Genomic DNA, 18,783 nt, shown 5'->3' with positions numbered 1-18,783 from the left:
GCCTCCTGCCCGATGACAGCTGGGATAGGCTCCAGCACGCCCACGACCCCCGTGGGGACAAGCAGTACAGATAATGGATAGATGGAAAAAGTAATGAATATAAAAAGTGCCTATGATTTGTATTTATTATTATTATTATAATTTTCTACATGACGGCTGGGATAGGCTCCAGCACGCCCGCGACACCCGTAGGGACAAGTGGTGCAGATAATGGATGGAGGGATGGATGGAAGTACCACTGCCTTCTCTGGGAAATTCCTCAACGTCTTCCATTTCACCACCAGAGGTCAGCTGTGGACTTTAATAGCACACGTCTGAATGATGTGACGGCTCTTTTTTGTACAAATTTAAATTGATGTACACACCGTCAATAATTTATAGTTTTATATTTTATATTTAATTTATTATTTATCCATTTTAATTTCACATTGATATTATACATCCAAAATATATAAATATTAGAATGCATTTTTTATAGGTGTGAATGCCGAAGAGCTGCCGCTTAACGAAAATGCCTAATTAAATTGGAATGTTGCAAATTGGAAAATTGAAAACAAATGTGGAATAATGATTGAAATATGTACATCTGCTTCGAACTGTGAATTTGTCAAGATTGGTAATGTGATAAGTAATTTTATATAGGTGGTGGTCAAAATATAAACTATCTGCATTAATTTGTGGTTGCGGTCATGGAAAATGTTTAAAAATAAAAATATGAAAATTTGTAGAACGTGGAACCTACAAAATTCCAGATGTCTCGAATGAGCTGGGATGGGAAAGACGCAGATTTTGTTTGAGTTTCATTCACCTGAATTTTTCATATGGAGAATGTGGAATCTTGTAAACATTTTTGAACATGCAAGTAGTTCCTGAATTTGAATTCTGTGATTGCACAATTATGATTTCTATTTAAAACGTCGCATTTATAAATGGAGAAATATTTTTGGGGACACTTATTTTTGACTGGTCGTCTTGAAGCATCACTGCCTTCTAACATTGTCGAAGCTACATATTCGTTAAGCATAAGTGACACGTATGAATACATTCCCCACTGTCACGCCCTTTTCAATAAACTTTACAGGCAAAAAGCGGTAGGGTTTTTTTTTTCATGCATTTTAAGAAGTGCTGATGTGAATTTATTGGGCTTCTCCATCACCCGGCGCCTGCTGTCCATTAGTTAAGTGACAAGGCCACTGGAAACGTATGATTACCTTAAGAGATCACACAAGCTGTTCATATTCACGTAATGAGCTCCACATTTCGCTGATTGATTCAACTGCGTGAAATATGTTTTTTTTCTGATTTATTCATCTAACAAAGGGAAGATGGGAGGTTGCGACTATAGTGAGTGATTCAAAAGACACATTTTATAGACATACTGTGCATTATGGGTCCAAAGCAAAGAGTGTCGTCTGCATTTTTAGTCAGAAACGAGACAATGCTTGATGCGAATCAACAAGAAAGGCGAGTTTGGATTGTATTAAAACTTGTCGAGCAATCCATCGCCCTCTCTCCGTCCGTCCATCCATCCAGGGTCAATGAAAAGTCGCTGCCTTGCACTTCTACTTGTCTTTTTCTTCTGGTTGGACCCCCGTGACATCATTCTTCTTCATTAACTTAATTAAGTGGCTACCAGTAAACCCCAGCGATTAAGAGCCATCCAAGAGCTTTTGAAAAAATTAAAGACTGAATTAGTAACCGTCCATCGTCACCATATACGGAAATAAATTCAAACACGTGATTTATGCCATTCCATTTTATATTCGTTTCTATTGCGAGGGTTTTACGCAGATATAATAATCTATGGGGCCTCTCTATATAGCCAAATTGCATAATTGTAGAAGAACGGACACCGACTTTTGTGACATATTTGGAGACAAAGTGAATTGCAGCATCGTCATCTTCTTAACTAAAACCAAATAAAAGACTATCTACATTGAAGAAATGTTCAATTGAAATGTGATCAACTGATCAACTTTATTTCCTGAGTTTTCTCACAAATGCTGGACTTCAAAGAACCCAATTGACCTGCTTACACAATACAAACATGCATACGGAGCTAAAGTATCGCCACTCAGTAGATTCTATTTTATACAACATCAAAATGAGCTGTAATGCAGATCTTTTGATGAACACATAATGGCCACAGAAAGGATAGGAAGCAATTTACAGAGTTCATAAAAAGTAAACGACCATACATAATTGAAGTCCAATCACATTTCTGTCCCCTTGACAATGGCTCAGTCAAGTCAAGTGATATTATCAACACGTCAAACAAGTTCTTTTTTTTAAATATTGGTATAACCACAAACAAGGGTCAGATAAATACATTATGATTCTATTTTATACGTATATAACAAATTGAATAAATTAAATCCATTTCCACACAAAAATGGCAAACGCTTTGGAAGGAAACAGATCAAAGTGTAACATCACATTGAAAATGATAAGATGCATCTGTGTGTGTGGTGTGGGAGTTGCATCACTGTCGGACAGTCAGTCTTGCAGTATCTTTGTGGCCACTTTTATGCATCGCTTGTTAGCTTACAATAGCTGCATGGTCCTGGCCGTGAGTTAAGAAGGTGGCTGGAGGAGACAAGATGATTTGAAAGTGTGGCAGTAATGATGACATGTTGAGTACCATATGCAGATATGCATGTACATATGCAGATATTTCTATGAATCAAGTGGGATGATGGAGAGGTGGAAACAGTTTTTGGAACTGTCTGTGTCCACACTTTCAAAAGTTCCATGCACCTGATTTGTTTTCGAAAGGTCACAGGGCAATCACGGGGACAGTGAAAATAAATTACATTTTCCCTTTTCTCTGAAACATTTTTTAAGGATTTGTCATCCATTCATTAATATGACTGGCTGGTAAGATAGCGTGAAAAGATCTGGGGCTCATATTTTGTTATACAGACAATCATGAAGAGGATATTCTGAGGCCTACTTTGACATGTGGGGATGGAAAATAAATAGTAGACGTTAACGACAAATGTTCGGGTGGTTCACAATTGTGGACGTTACCTTCAAGTGACTGTCCCAGGAATCAAACACTTCTCACAGTCCCGCCACCATTTTCCGTTCTCCTCCTCCTGTTTGCACTCCCTCCAGTTGGTCTTCAGTGAAAGGGCTGTGGGGGTTGAAGCCCACATCGGCGCTGCGCTGCAAGAAGTCCATGGATCTCGGCATCCCGACTCGGTTGCCCATAACCACCGAAAAACCGTCCTCTTCATCGTCTTCCTCCTCCTCTTCGTCTTCCTCCTCTTCCTCATCGCCATCTTCTAAAAGTAGATCCACAGCGCCGTCCTCTGGATTGCCATGCTGAGGCCTTTTCTCACCGGGTTTGTTGCGGGATGTTTTTCCACCGCTTTCTGACTGGACGGAAGCACCGGCCTGTTCCTTGGCCTTCCGACTCCGCTTCCACTTCATTCTCCGGTTTTGGAACCAGATCTTGACCTGAGCACCATGCCCAACGATAATAAAAGTTCAGCTCAAATATTGTACAGTTTGTGCATGAGCACACAATTCTGTCTAAAGTAAATTACATTTTTTCCCCCTTGAAGGCTTATAATTAGTATCGTAAATTAAAACTAGGCTTTTCCAATATCTGTAGAAATTGTGCATGCATGATGAAAAAATGATGCTAAGCTAAAAATGCTGTGGAATTAACTGAAATGTTGACATGTAGAAAATAAGGTTTGAAATGGTGTGAATAAGTCCAGCGATGGAGAGGAAGGAAGAAATGATGTAAAAATGTCTGCGAATTTTGCAGTGAAACCTCTCAAACCTTGATAACAGCAATAGTTGCCAAGATTTCCTGAATGAGCTGAATAGTTTAAAGTTATAATGATAATAAGACATATTGGTGTTGACTAGCAGTCACACAATAAAAATGACAACGTCGGGACAGGTTGTGCATTACCTGCGTTTCTGTCAGCATTAGAGAGGTGGCCACTTCGAAGCGTTTTGGTCTGGACAGGTACTTGTTGAGTTTGAACTGGTTCTCCAACTCCAGCAGCTGCTGACTAGTGAAGGCCGTGCGAGGCCTTCGGCACTTTCCCAACAGACCAGACTGGGGACCTGCTGAAGGAACACGCATTCACTCCGGTGAGGCGACATACAGCACAGTTCTTAACAGTCATTATTTGCGCATGTTATATATTTTTTAATTCAGAATTCATTCATAGGGATGTCCACAATGTTTCCTCCAAGGACCAAATACAGAATAATTACTGTGGATATACTTTTTTATATCCATGATAGTTTTAGGGAAACTGCTACTTTATAGTTTTCTGTTAAAGATGATGAGGCAAAATGTTAAAAAAAAATTCTGAATTTGAGGGTGGCCCACAGCCCTGCAGTATATTGGGGGAGAGCGCTGCATTCAGAACCAAAATAAGGGAAATCTGTAGTAGGCTGACATATGCACCAACTAACAAAATATCGAGCTCTACTCGTATCAGCATCATGACCAACATTAAAATACAGTAGCATTGTGAGGGTATAGTCATCAAAAACAAGAGACATATGTTTCATTCATAAAAAATACATTTGATATTGTAAATCATTCTAACATTCTGAATAGGCTGGACATTAACACTGGGTTTAAACACAGAATAGGAAAATAACTGCACAATCAAAACATATTTCACATACAATTAGAATCAATATTAATCCTAAACATGTGTTTACATACATATAGGTCTGGACTGAAACGTTAAGTACAACTGAACTGTACTTGGGTATCAATTCTATCACGTACCGCTAGAGGGAGTGCGCGTTCCACACTTTGAGAATCACTGCTCAAAATAAAGAACTTTTTTTTTTTATCATAAGTAGCATTGAGTTTGGGCTGCGGCACCCATGGACAATAACTGTCACATCGCCCCCACTTTATATATAAAATATATAATATATAATAATATATATATGTCAGTATATGTCATGGGTTGCTAAAACGTACTGTGGGCCGCAAATTGCCTCTGTGCCACAGTTTGGACACCGCTGCTCATGAACTCAATTGTCTCTTCATTTCTCACAATGTTATAGTACAATTCCACTTAATTGATCCGCCAAGTGTTTGTGTGAAATCTTGGGCCAAGTGCTGACATGAAGGACGCAGTAAGTTCAATATCATCTTTGCAGGTGGGAGCAGACACATATGGCAGCACTCTGCAGCCGTCATTAACTGTAAGGCTTTCCTCCAGTTTATTGTTGACGGGCAATAGCAGAAGCAGATGCCGACGCACAGGCCATAAAATCACAAGTGTGCCATTAACTTAATGAAAATTCAATGACGGCTTTGGGATTTTATTGATGAACTACAAAACGTTTGAGGTGTTTGTTTATAAGTTTCTTTGTCACACGGAGACATTTTTCATGGGTTTCTGCTTTATGGAGACAGAAGGGGCAAAAGGAAAATATGAGATTCACTCCAGTAAAATGGAGAACATATGGATAGATTGGTAACACTGATAGAAAGGTAAAAAAGTACAGACTTGCTTGTACTTAAGTACAAAAATAAAACACCAGCTAGTTTTGGCCTGGTTTATACCATCATGTTGCCATGGTGTTGCCAGAGATGGGACCAAGTCACACATGCGCAAGTCTTAACCTTCAAGTCTCAAGTAAGTCCCAAGTCATTTTTTTCTTGGGCAAGTCAAGTCTTTAAATAGGTCAAGTCAAGTCCAAGTCAAGTCCTTAAATAGGTCAAGTCCAAGTCAAGTCACCTTATTATTGCAATTTTACCCGCAGAATCTGATCTTAGTAACGTGAAAAGACAAGATATAAGTAACTTTAAGTAACCATCATTGTCCAATGTGTCTAACCTGTTTAAAAAATATGACAATAATTTGGATTTGCACTGTAATTAGTGATATTCAGTAAAATACACCAATCAAACAAAAAGAAATTACCTCATACAATGATTGACAGCTCAATCTAAACAAATGAACGTCTGCCGACAGTGTCTGACACATTTGAGTTGCAAATATGAAAAAAAATCAGAAAAAAATCAGAAAGAAGAAACACATTAAAGAGCATTAGAAACATTTTATGTTTCATCTGTAACATCTGGAGACACCAGAGCTCTATAAACTTCAAACGGACAAAGTTTGAAGTTGTCGTCTGGCTGTCTGAAATGTTTCTGTTGCATATCTTGCATTGTGCTGTCCGTCTTTTGCCGTCATAAAGGCAATTACGATAGCCGAAGGTGATGACTCGCGGTACCGCTCCCGCTGACATGTTTGTGCATGTCTGATATAAAGGGGCGTGATTCTCCAATAACCACGTTAGGTAGGTAGAGAGGGGCACGACTGATTGATTGACAGGGTAGCGATCCAATCATGACAACGCCATTCTCAGCCTGCGCTACGCTCCTACCGTGTTATCTTTTTTAAATGTATTATTAATTTTAAATTCAAACTGAAAACATAAACTAAATAACACTGAAGTCATTCAAGTCATCGTGTCTCAAGTCAAGTCAAGTCCCGAGTCTTTAACTTCCAAGTCTAAGTCGAGTCTCAAGTTTTTTTATTTTTGTCAAGTCAAAAGTCATCAAAACAGCGACTCGAGTCCAAGTCACAGTGACTCGAGTCCCCATCTCTGGGTGTTGCTCACGTTGCTGAGTAAGCAGAAATTAGGTCATGATGGCGGAAATACACATTTCTTGCGTGTGGTTTCTGAGAAGATTAAGAATACAATTAGGAAGAATAAACTATGCAGAGATAATGCTGCTAATAATGCTCAAAAAGACTATACAGCACAATTAACAAGTGGTCATTGTCGGGCGGCATGGCTCAAAAGGATTAGAGGTGGCCCATCCATACATTGTGGGTTCCATGAGCACGTGACCATGCTGAAGATTCAACCTTCACTTGCTTCTAATGCTGCGTCATCAAAAGACAAATGAAAAGACAGTGTTTAAGTGACTTAAGTAAATTAAAAGCCCATGTGAAATTGCAAATTTGAGGGTTTCGACCACTGGGATTTCATTCCAAATATAATCCAAAAAATGACCTTTTATTCATTCCAGTTTTAGAGGAGTGAGAAGCAAAGTTTACCAATGTCGCTAATTAACCTAATGACCTCATGAAGTTTGAAGTAGGGCTGCACATTCTATCAAAAAAAAATCTCGATAACACCATATTGTCTTATGCAGTATGCATATTGTAAAGACAACAAGTTTGTTGGAATTGAATGCTTTTGTCTGAATTTGACCAGTCAGACACAAACTTTATGTGCTTGTTAATTTTCCGGCATGAAAAAAAAAACTTGCATTAAAAATTAAATGTCTTTATGTATGTTAAATATAACAATAATATCAATATTGCTATAACGACAACAACAACATCGCAGGTTTTTCAAATATTGTGAAGCACTCTTCGTTTGGCACTGAATCCCGTTTAACCTATGGCCTAATGCTAATCTTAAAACTAAAACAGTAAGCGGTAATTTTAATGGCAATCAATATTTTTTTTTATATACGGTAAAATCCGATTTTCCTTCCATCAGTGAATGAAAACTGGACATGTTAAAGTTTTCATTAATCCAGAGGAGGGTAGTAAATTTGTTAAATTCAGTTGTTTATAACTCAAGTTAAATATAATTGTATAACATACATAATATATAATTTGACACATCCAGGATTGTTTTGCCCAAAACAATTTTTGTTTTGTACAAAACAACCCAACAATTGGAATGTTTTTTTGCAAAACCCAAAACTGGGTCAAACTGACCCAACTTCCTGGGTCGGTCCAATTTTTAACCCAGTATATCTGAACTTCTGTGTAAAATGCATTTTAATTTATTATTTAAGTACATCATTTTTTCTTATATAGTAGCATGCGATACCGTGGCCTATAAATAATATTAAATAAACATTTATGTCCCCTTTATATGAAGTTATACATATTGCTGTATTGTATTTTAATGTTGGTCATGGTGGTCCGAGAAGCAGTGCATTAAGTGTTATGCTATTGATTTTTGACATTTTCAACACGCAGATGATGAATATTGAAGCAACTTTTCCCCCCTTCTAAAAAGCGCACTGGAAGAAAAAAAAGGGAAAACAGAAAAATGACTCACCGCTGTAATCTGGCAGTCTTGGCATCATAATCCCTGCCCGGATCCAGTGCTCCAGAGGCATCGAGCCCGCCATGGCCGCCGCTGCCTTCAGGTGCTCCGGGTAGGCGTGAGTCAGCTGCGTAAAACCGGTGTAGGCGAAGGCAGGATGCTGGCTGCCCAGCGCCGACAACGGGTACATGGGTGCCGGGTACATGCCCGGGATGGCAGCCTGGGGCATAGAAGCCAGTCCCGGGTGCGTGAGATTGAGAACACTCGCTTTTGATAGAATTCCTGACGTGTGGAGCTGCGCGGCGGCCCGAGGGGACGGCGTGTCCCCGCGGCGGCAGGACACGGGGCTGCCCGCCGGACTATCGCAACTCAAGCCCGGGGACACATCTCGGATGGCCCGGTTGGGCTCGTCCGCCAGGAGGGCGTCGATGCGGAAGTTTTTCGATTTTTCCATGACGAGTTGGAATGGAAAGAAGCCAACAAGTTTAGAGGGTGCACACCTGAGCAGCGTACTCACCCACTGGACTTTGAATGCAATTTGACGCACGCATAGGTCACGTTGCCCTAACTCCTGTTTGAAGATTATTTTGTCCTCTATGCTCGTGCAGATTGATCTGATTAGGTGTGCCGACTGGGATAGTGGCTGTCTTCAACCTAAACTCCACAGTGCACACACTCCCACCCACTCTCTCCCCATTCATCCGTCAATCCGTCCACCCGCCCCTGCAGGCCAAGGTGGAGGCCGGCCGGGATTGGCTCTGACGGGCCTCTAATCAGCTAATTACCCGCTCGTTTCTCCCCCCCCAACCCCACTGCAAAGCTTTGCGAGTGAGGTAATGTCCGCCTGCAAACACCTTCAACTGCATCAAAGCTTGGAGGGCTACATTAGAAGATTAGTCGATTGTTGCGCCCTGTATATAATTTGCGCTGAATCTCCACCCTTAGATTGCGCACTAACTGACCGCAAAGTTATTATAGGCAATAACGGCCTTTAATAAAATAACGCTTAGTTTTGAACGACACTGACGCTCTACTATTCTGCACTAAAATAACCAACACTTATTATAATTCCCTGTGCTTTTCTTGTCATGTTCTCCATCTCCTTCTCAATCAAACTTGAAAATGGTTACAAAATTCAGGACGTGTGAGGATTTTTTTTTTTTTTTTGTTGCGCTTTTGCCAGAAGTTTGCATTTTAAAGACACATGAATGAAGGAATAATAAATAAATAAATACACAAATAATAAATAAACAAATAATAAATCATTAAATATCCAGCCATCCGTCATTTATCGATCTTCCTAACCCCCTAAGCAATTGAAACAAAATGTAATAAAAAAGTGATTTTTATATTAACACAGGCAGTACTTATCAAATTAACTCATGGTGACGCAATTATTCTAACCTCAAAATAATGCTGATTGGAGGATGCAGCGAAGAAAGTACACCATCTGCAGTATTTAAATCATTCATATGAACAGCTTGCTTCATTCTCACGGCCATCAAAGATGCCATTAAAGTTTATGACCTCGAATTGCACACAAACCATATAAAAGCATAATAACTTGACGCAATAGGCGATAAGTTAATTAGCCCTATACTTAATGTGAACTCATGTCATTTTCAACAGAAAAACATTAAGGAGGAGGAACATCTGTTAAAAATGAATTTTGTAACTATTTGCTATTAACTGTCATATCTCCTGCTTGGCATTTGACTGAAAAAGAAAGACGATTGTACAAATAAAAAGCGGAAATAGTCAGATTTTGCAGTAAACTATAAATTTCCAAAATGTCAAAGTCACAAGAGAGCATGCACATATTGTTTGCAATGCATGTCCACTGTGCAGTATGTATAAGTAACCGCCAAATCGTGGATTTTAAAAAGGAAATCTGCTTTTCTTCATTTAATATTGACCTAGGTAAAAATTGACCCTTAACATACAATGTGAGTGTGGAAGATGAACACTATTGAAGTCAATTCATCTGAGGTTCTATGTTTCTTCTATCTGTCACAAGTCATGAGTGGAGTTGACCTCCAGAAAATTGAAGCTTGGAGCACGTCCGCCCCTTCCCCCTCCACGCCTTTTTGCCATTGAGGCCTCCCATCTCCCGCCCTCTGCCCCCTATCAGCAGATTACCTCCCTGCTGCTCAAACACTGGTAATTTGCTCCAAAGAATTTAGTGCACCTCACAATGTCTTCCTCCCCAAAGCCTCGTTGGCTTGCTTTTTTCATTACAAAGTCATTTAAATGGCCAGGGCAGGGTGACATCCTTCACCCGGGCCTGTTGACAGCAGCCCCCGAATTAAATTGAATCGGAGGCTATGTAGGAAGGTACGTCTGCCTTCAGTGTCACTTGTATTTCCAAACAAATGCCGGTCCCAATGGCTGATCAGGATTGCAGGTGCAGTTCTCAAACCTTTTACATCAACTAATACATGTAAAAAAATAGATGACCATCATTAAAATATAGGATCGTAGTAGGGTTATGTGAGTCTTATGCACTTTTTTAGGGTATTTTTCTTTTACACAAGTATCTCTACTTCTATTTCAGTAGATTGTGAGTATGTCTCCCACCTCAGCTTGAATCTAGTGTCAAAAAGCTAAAATTGGTTCTAAATGATAGTAAAACGATTTAGTCGTGATCCCTCTCAGAGGTCAATCAGCCACGGTGCACTAAGAAACATTCATCATCATCATCATCAAACATGGCTTTGCACCTTTTCACCGGGAGCTTCATTTTGACAGCCTAAATCCCTCATTACATCCTTTTGTTCCACTTTCACACATGCCCTTTTGAACTGTGTGCACAACTCCGTCTACCCGCACACACCCTTCACACCGTGAGAACACCATTCGTTCAAAGCGACACGCCGACCCTACAAAGCAGCGGTTTATCCAAGAGTTACGTGTCAATAAAGCTTGCCGCCAACAGAAGTTTACTGAAACATTACAGCCTATCAGCAATTACAGGCTGATTTTTCAATCATTACCGCGACAAAGAGATAATGTGACCTGCCCTAACTCTTTACTTTACAACTGTATGACTTCGTCGCAGGCCTTGTCAGCACATTATTGATCACAGTTTCTAATCTATTTGTTGGCTGTCTTTAATAGGAAGACAAATACCACAACAGAGCACAAAGTAGAGTGAACCAGTGCTATATTCCAGATTATGTACCAAAACAACACCCTTTATAAAAGTTACAACACTTTACATAGCCTCCTTCTTCATGGGCAAGATAAGTGCCATTATTTTTTCAAATTTTCTATATATGATAAAACTGTAAGTATTACTTCACAATAGTATGAGTGACGTGATCTGTTAAAAATGATTAGCAAAGGTATTTGCAACATTCCAGCTTCACGCGTATGTTTGTCACCCCTTTGTGATTTTTAAATTATTGTACATTCTGAAAACAAAGTCCGACATCAAATGTTTCGTGAGTAATGATAACAAACATGCCACCGCGGTGCGTCGGCTTGTTTACAATGCTAATGCTATCTTAGAATTGCAGTAAGAACAACGGAACATTCAACAAACCATTGAACGATTCAGCCTGCAGCTTTCCCCCAGAAGGCCTGCAGCACATCATCCAATCATCTGGGTGTGATGAATGAAGCCGGCGCACAATGGGCTTCCTGTGCAGTGACAAGCCGCTTGCCGTCCTCCGGGTAATTAGACTAATTCCAGGGAAGTTAAAGGCAGGCCATAAATCAGCTTGCTTTTTGCCAGACCTTGAGTTCAAAATTAATGTTGTCTCGTTAAGGAGATAAAGGTTATAGACTTTTTTCTACTTGTTGTACCTTTTCACCATTAACCAATATTGAGCGTTGACATATGACATTGCGCTCCGCTTCACAGTCGCATTGCTCAAATCAGCAGTTTTAAGAGTTGCTGAGTTGGAAAGGGGTGGGAAAAATCTCACATGGAATTCCACCCCATGCTGGGAAAGGATTCGTGCAAGTAATTCACACTATATAAAGTAAGTACAGGGGTACCTTGACTTAAAAGTGCTCTAGCGTAGTTATTCAAGTTACAGGGCAAACTGGAGCTTCAGCTACGATGAGGCTTGAAAAGTGAAAAGAATGGCGCAATTACTTGAAGGAAAACTGACAACGAAACAAACAGTCAAATTCAGAGATATCAAATGAAAACCCTCACAAGGAGTTGCAGTTGTCACAATTTCAGGAATTGTTGTAATTTGTATTTGAATAAGAAAAATATCAGTCATTGTATCTTATAAAACAACAGAATAATGTCATACTGTACTGTAATTAAATAGTATTAAAATGGGTTACACAGCTTTTGTTATACTGCATCTGATTGGCCATTTGCTGCTCTTTTTGGCGTGCCAGCCTTGGCCACCTGAGGACAGTAGAAGTCAGACAGATGAATATCTTGTTCATTGCAAAGTCTCAAGTCCTCACATCTTATGAGTATGACACTAACATCAATGCAGAGGATGAAGAAAATATGACTGGGCGTTGTTAAACTTTCTCTCCCTGTGTGTTGCTGTAATATTTGTGTTCAATTCGATGCTTGATAGCTTATTACACTACAACATTTCCGCTATTTAGCATTAAAGCTAGTGGATGCTCTATGTTGGTTGATTCAAATACACGAAGTGGCAATAAGCAGCCTGAAAGCCTCTTTTTGAAGAATTGTTAACAACTTGTGTATTGAGCTGAGTGAGTTCATGCCAAAGTTGTCTTATGGCATAGTGTCAAACTCAAGGCCCGGGGGCCAGATACGGCCCGCCACATCATTTTATGTGGCCCGCAAAGACAAATTGTGCATCAAATTCGTGTCATTACTAGAACTGCAAATTGTCTTCACATTTAATAATATATATTTTTTAAAATATTTGACCAGTTTTTACTCGTCTGATTTGAGAACGAGTTATTTGTCAGTTTGTTTTGTAGCTTTGACTGTATATAATATGAGGTGCTCATACATTTATTTGGGTTGACAGTCATAATGGCCCTCCGAAAGAAGCTATGACTACAATGCGGCCCACGAAAAAAACGAGTTTGACACCCCTGTCTTATGGGGTTGAGGTCAGGGCTCTTAAATCCTTTTTTTACACCAGATTTTTCAATTATTCATGAACCATGTTATGTGCAGCTAAATGATTGAATGTCACTTCTCTCAGTTAGGATTCCTGAAATGTATTCAATGCTTGTTTTGGGGGGTGTTAGCCTGTGCACCTAATTTTGTGGTTTCAAAAAAAAAATTCGAAAAACTTCAAAAATGGCTGAACAAATACATTACCGCGGGTTTTGAGCTTATCTCAAGTAGGGAATTTCAACAATGAGTTCTTTTTAAACCACAGCTCACCTGTTTATTTTTTCCCACCTTGAAAACAAAAGCTTCCTTTCAACATAATCTAGTACAGTGTGTGTTTTATGACGATTTAATGGGCCCTTCCATCTAACTGCCCCGCTTTACTACGGTATTCACAAGGGCCCCATTGTGCATTGATGTGGGCGATAGGTTATCGGTTACAGCCAAACGTCATTACTTTCACACTGCTATCTCTCCCATTGTCTTTACAGAGCATTATCTGGCCACTTACGAGAATATTCAGCACCATCAAGCGCTTTGAAAATGTCCGCCGGAAGAAAAGTTGCGCTTCTTTACTTTCCAAATGTGTGGTGGTGGTTCATAAAGCAACTTTGTAGAACATTTTTACACAATTAGGGTATTTATGACCAAAGAGTATGTAAACTTGTGTAACTTTGAATTAGAAAAAAGTATGGCATCGAATTGTAAAACATCAAATATCAAGAGTTATGCTTTGAGAGAATTGTTGATGCCAAGTGCGTGAAGAGCCATACAGACGAGGAAACAAATTCAATTACGTCAAAGGCAAATCTTTTAGGCAAATTAATCTGTTTTTATGTTCAGTGAAGTGCCACCTGCCATCTCGTAATTTCTATTTGGAACGAGTCAATATTCCCAAACTGTGTAGGAATGGATTTGTCACTTGACATTGTCAATAGATTGATGGAGCCCTGTTTAGATTTGAAAATTTAGGACACCGTGGCAGATGTAAATCACAGCCCCGTGGTTTATTTTAATGCTTCTCAATTGATCAAAATGTCGCCAGGGGTGTGACAAAGTGCAATGAGCATTCTGCGACACGGCTCAGGTGCCCTTGAAATCATACCGCAAGAGTGACAAAAGACACATCTTTCGCACATTTTTGTGACAGCATAAACAAATCTGTGAAAAGTATTGATGCCGTTATGGTTTTAATGCATCCTACGATCATACGACGTATGAAATTGTCTTTGATATTGACAATATTTTAGCATTACACTTAAGCAGTATGGCTTTTGAAGTTTTAAAAAAAGAGGCCGTGATATCTGTAGTGGTTTCACAAAAATCTCTCCCTTTTCGCTTCATGTTTTTTTCCCACTCTGTTTATTATATTTGTTCTATTTACGGCTACAAGGGTAAACAAGGTCAGAGACGGCATCTCTCTGTGTCAGTGTGCTAATTGGTTGGAAGAAACTGCCCCTCCTCCTGATAAGCAACAACCACTTCAGAACTAGTCAGCCTGTGATGTATAAGGGTCATTTTTGTATCATTCGATTAATAACAGTAAAGACGCTCCTAAATAAAGAAATTCAGTTGTCTTAGTTAGATATTGGTAAATGTCTCCCATGCATAAAAAGTTATCCGTAACGTGCTATTATTGACAATTTGAAATTTTAGGTCAGATTAGTGAAAGCAATAAATCTGCTAACTCTGCTCGCTCCTCTGTGGGTTTGCTACGAAGCGAATCCGCTGCTCAGGAGGCCGCTGGGTCTTCACCTCGAGACTAATAAACTCTGCCGAGTAGCTACGAGCCCAAAAATCACTGGACAATCGTAATTCCAGCAAGTGCTGGCAATCAAAACATTGGTCATCTTTCGTACCGCTTATCGTCACAAGGGTCGGGAATCCCGAACTGGTCGCCAGCCAATTGCAAGGCACAACTAGCCAAACAACCATTCATACTCACATTCATACCTGTGGGAAATTTGGAGTGCTTTTAAGATACTTTTATTTGTTTTCAAATTGTTAAATTAATAAAAAAAATAACATTAATATTCATAGGTCTGGATTTATTGCTTGGCCCGTTTACTCAGTGGTATGCATCAACATGTTACTGATTTAAGGAATTATTATAATCATAGTGCACTTCATATTCTATATGTACAAATATATGTTTGCATCTACAATTAAAATATCAACATTAAGTGAATGATAATGCTAATATTGGCAAACTCATTCAATTTACGGTTAATGTCCTTTGGCGTCCTCCCTTTGTGTTTCCTCCTCCCTGAGCTGGTGCCTGTGTCACAGGCCTGACAAAGTAGCATTATGGAAATAAATTGTTCCATTAGATGCAGTGTGTTTTGTCATCAGGCCAACAACACTGGGTTATTAATGGACATGGCCTACGCTTTGATTAAGTCGCTAAGATTTATGTAAAAATACGCAGCGACATTTTCTTCATTGAGATAAACTTGCATGTGGCGACCTTATGAATGTCACTAAACACTAAGGCATTTTGATCAAATTGGCTGCGTAATGGATATTCTTAATGTGCTTACATCAACTCGCCGAGACGTGCTCGATGAGAACGATGCATTACAATATAAAGTGAACAGCCGCTATACCGTGGGTTTAATTCTGTGTGCCTCTGCTTCATCACAGATTTTCAAACAGTTGATTTTTCTTTTTAAATGGGTTTACACACTATACAAACAAGTCGAATTTAGACTTGTGAGCCTTCAGTATAGTACCAGACATTTGCAAGAGATGCTGTGTAATTAATAGCAAAAAGATGGCAACTAATCTCCGGTAATAATGATAGTCAAGGGTTCATTGTTGTATTATTTGATATGAAAACAATCGAGATCACGAGGTGACAAACATTTCTGAGGCTTTAATGATTTAGAATATGACCATAAAACAATTCTAACAAAAGGAAGTGTCAAACCAAATACAGGTTCCCATGTTTACAATAGATTATGGAGGGACAAGGGTTAAGAGTATTTTGAGATATAGTGACGGGTCAAAAGTTGTGAAGGCTTTAACTGGTGCACCTGGTGCATTGCTGTGGACCGTGCAAGTGATCTGATTAACTCGATATGTGCAGTACACCAAACGGTAAAAAAAAATAAATAAATCAGCCTTTCAATCACATGTGAAATTTGTCCCCGCAATAGAATCAGTAAGTTTCTTCATGAGAACATTGTACAAGCTCTTTCATTATCATTTCCATGTCAGTCCTTGGCTCCTCTCTACTCTACCACACAAGCATGTGTGTGTGTGTGTGTGTGTGTGTGTGTGTGCGCGTTTATATGCAAAAGTGTCACATATCCCGTTTATCAGGCCAGTTAACCTCTGGCAGCAAGTAGTAATCCTCTGCAGGTGACCAGAGGGGGGATGCAGGCACTTGCTCTAATTAAATCCACCCCCTCCACCAACCCACCCTTGCCTGCCCATTCCTCAGGCAACAGAGAAACACAGACCTTGCAACCCATTTGTTCTTTTGCCACATGGATCGGTTGCAGGTGGGGCGCCGCTTTCCATAAAAAGAACTAAACTCGTTTATTTTTGTATTATTATTATTATTGCCGACTCATTAAGATAGGAGAGGAACAAACCCGATTAGGCATCTCACATCCAAACTATTTCGAGTACGCAATACCGTATGCACGGTTTAAATGAATATGGCTCACGATGATGGAAAAAGATGACGCGGAAGATATATATTATATTTGTAAATAAATAATTTTGTCATCACAAGCCCTTTTTCATTGTTTTATAGTTGAAGGTGTCGCAATGGCAAAAAATATAAATAAACAAAATTAGAATCAAAGTTGCTGTTATGGGGTTGAGAAGAACAATGACACAAATATTTAACTTGGAGAGCCGTACTAAGGATTTTCAGACAAAACATTTTTTCGCATTTGCATTCTCTTTTGTATGATGTTTTGAGAAATGCACCAACTGCAAATGCAAATTCCCATTCTGATCTTAGAAATGAACCAAAGTGACTGAGAAAAACTCAAATCTTTGCATACGTTCTCACGGTTAATGGCATACCTAAATAGTTCAAACCTATTCCAAGATTTATCTTTTGAACTTTGACTATAACAATAACACTATAAAATACCAGATCTGTAACAGGAGTGTGATGTTGATCTTGTAATATCCTTCCTGGATTAGCTTTACTTTGAGTTAAGAGTGCTTTAAGTATTTGCTTTTCCAGGACTGTTTAAGTAAACAACATACAGCATGATGATGATTTTTATCTTTCAAACGCGAACCTTTGAGCTGTTGACCTGTCGCAATCCAACCTGTTTGCACTTGTTGACCTTAACGCTGACTCCAAATAAAGGCGCCGTTGCTTCACCTGAGAAGTAATGACTCAAAGTGAATTAAGTGGCATTAATGTGCTTACAGTACGCGTTTGCTGTAGCGTGAAGGCGTGTTGTTGATTTTTGTGTGCCACTCCGGGTTCAAAAGAGGGTTAAGTGTGTGACAATCTGTCTGCCTGCCATCATCAAAGCCAATTGCGTCACCAATGAAAGGTCAAGCAAGAGAGGCTCCATGCATGTAAGTACAGATACCTAAAAATCTATTTTGTACATTTTCAATGAAGACCAAGTTAGTACGCCAGCCAATCTTGAGGCACATACAGATGGTTCGCTGTGGCGACCCCTGAGGGGAAAAGCCGAAAAGAAGAAGATTCACACACAAACACATCACCCTACTATGAGACACATTTTGAAGTGAGGAAGCCTTTTGAATTTAAGCTAAAATGTCTTCACCAAACAAAAGAATCCAGTTGCCTGGACTCAACCTATGCGTGTTTCATTTTATGGCCCTCACAACCTCAGTGTCACTGCATCCAATTGGCATAATTGAGCTGGGTCACATGATAGAGAGACCCATAATAATCAATGCAGGTGAAATAAAAAACAGCTCCCACTTATTACTTTTGTCCTTCTCCGCTGTCAATCTCAAAGCACCCCCCGCACTTGCCCATCATTTTAACAGACTCGGAACGCTGTTTATTTGAATAAAATGTTTGACACCTCAAGACGCGTGGAGGTGAAGGCAGGGGGAGGAGCTTGGGCGGAATACGAGCCGAGATAGATGAGATGTGACAGGCCCGCCACTCTTGCCATCAGCATGACACAGCTGTCACAGCCCTATTTCAGGAAAATTAAACGGCCTTACGGTAAACTGGCCCGCCGGTTGGGGGGCGGGCTGCAGAGGGAGCCCACCGCCAAACGCGTGCATGAGAATGAAAACGCTTGTCGTATGCAGATGGCCTCTCCTCTTCTCCCCCCCATCGTGTTGCCCTCCCTCAAGCGCCATCCTCTCTTATTGACATGGTAATGGATCCAAATTGATGAAGACACTTCACTCATTCAGTGACAAGTCTACTGGTGAGCTCCATAAACACGCCTCCTCATCCATCACTCATGAAGCTCCACCCTCTGGCGGCCGCTTGCCACTTGTCGGCCGGGGACGTGTCTAATCAGCTAATTTACCCTTCTTTGGTCACCATTAATGACGGTGCCACTACAGGATTAGCTTGTCATCTGATACTCTTAATCAGTGCTGATGAACTGCTCATCAAACTATTAGCCTGCTTTTGCCTTTGCCACGCTTAGCAAAAGGTTAAAGGC

At 39.9% G+C, this 18,783-nt stretch overlaps 1 protein-coding gene and 1 long non-coding RNA gene across 2 annotated transcripts in view; both read right to left on the bottom strand.

Moving 5' to 3' along the window:
* The window catches only part of LOC119121123, a 287,860-nt gene that overhangs the window by 72,827 nt on the left and 196,250 nt on the right, over positions 1-18,783 (bottom strand). The gene's annotated exons all lie outside the window — the stretch shown is intronic.
* On the bottom strand, positions 1,948-12,163 carry mnx2b (motor neuron and pancreas homeobox 2b). The gene is made up of 3 exons (XM_037248567.1): positions 8,092-12,163; positions 3,929-4,086; positions 1,948-3,462 (listed from the first exon to the last, which is right to left on the bottom strand). Exons 1-3 carry the CDS (start codon positions 8,531-8,533, stop codon positions 3,064-3,066), a joined length of 999 nt encoding a protein of 332 aa, XP_037104462.1. The 5' UTR covers positions 8,534-12,163; the 3' UTR covers positions 1,948-3,063.

Source organism: Syngnathus acus, chromosome 3 (genome assembly GCF_901709675.1).
Source record: "Syngnathus acus chromosome 3, fSynAcu1.2, whole genome shotgun sequence".
NCBI classification, from domain to species: Eukaryota; Metazoa; Chordata; class Actinopteri; order Syngnathiformes; family Syngnathidae; genus Syngnathus; species Syngnathus acus.
This window is presented reverse-complemented; position numbering and strand designations above follow the sequence as displayed.

Bases quoted from the DNA above. Each gene is read 5' to 3' on its own strand.
- mnx2b (XM_037248567.1), bottom strand. From the start codon at position 8,533: ATGGAAAAATCGAAAAACTTCCGCATCGACGCCCTCCTGGCGGACGAG. The intron at 4,087-8,091 runs GTGAGTCATTTT...TTCCTTCAGCAG, and splicing joins AAGACTGCCAGATTACAGCG to GTCCCCAGTCTGGTCTGTTG. The intron at 3,463-3,928 runs GTAATGCACAAC...CATGGTGCTCAG, and splicing joins TAATGCTGACAGAAACGCAG to GTCAAGATCTGGTTCCAAAA.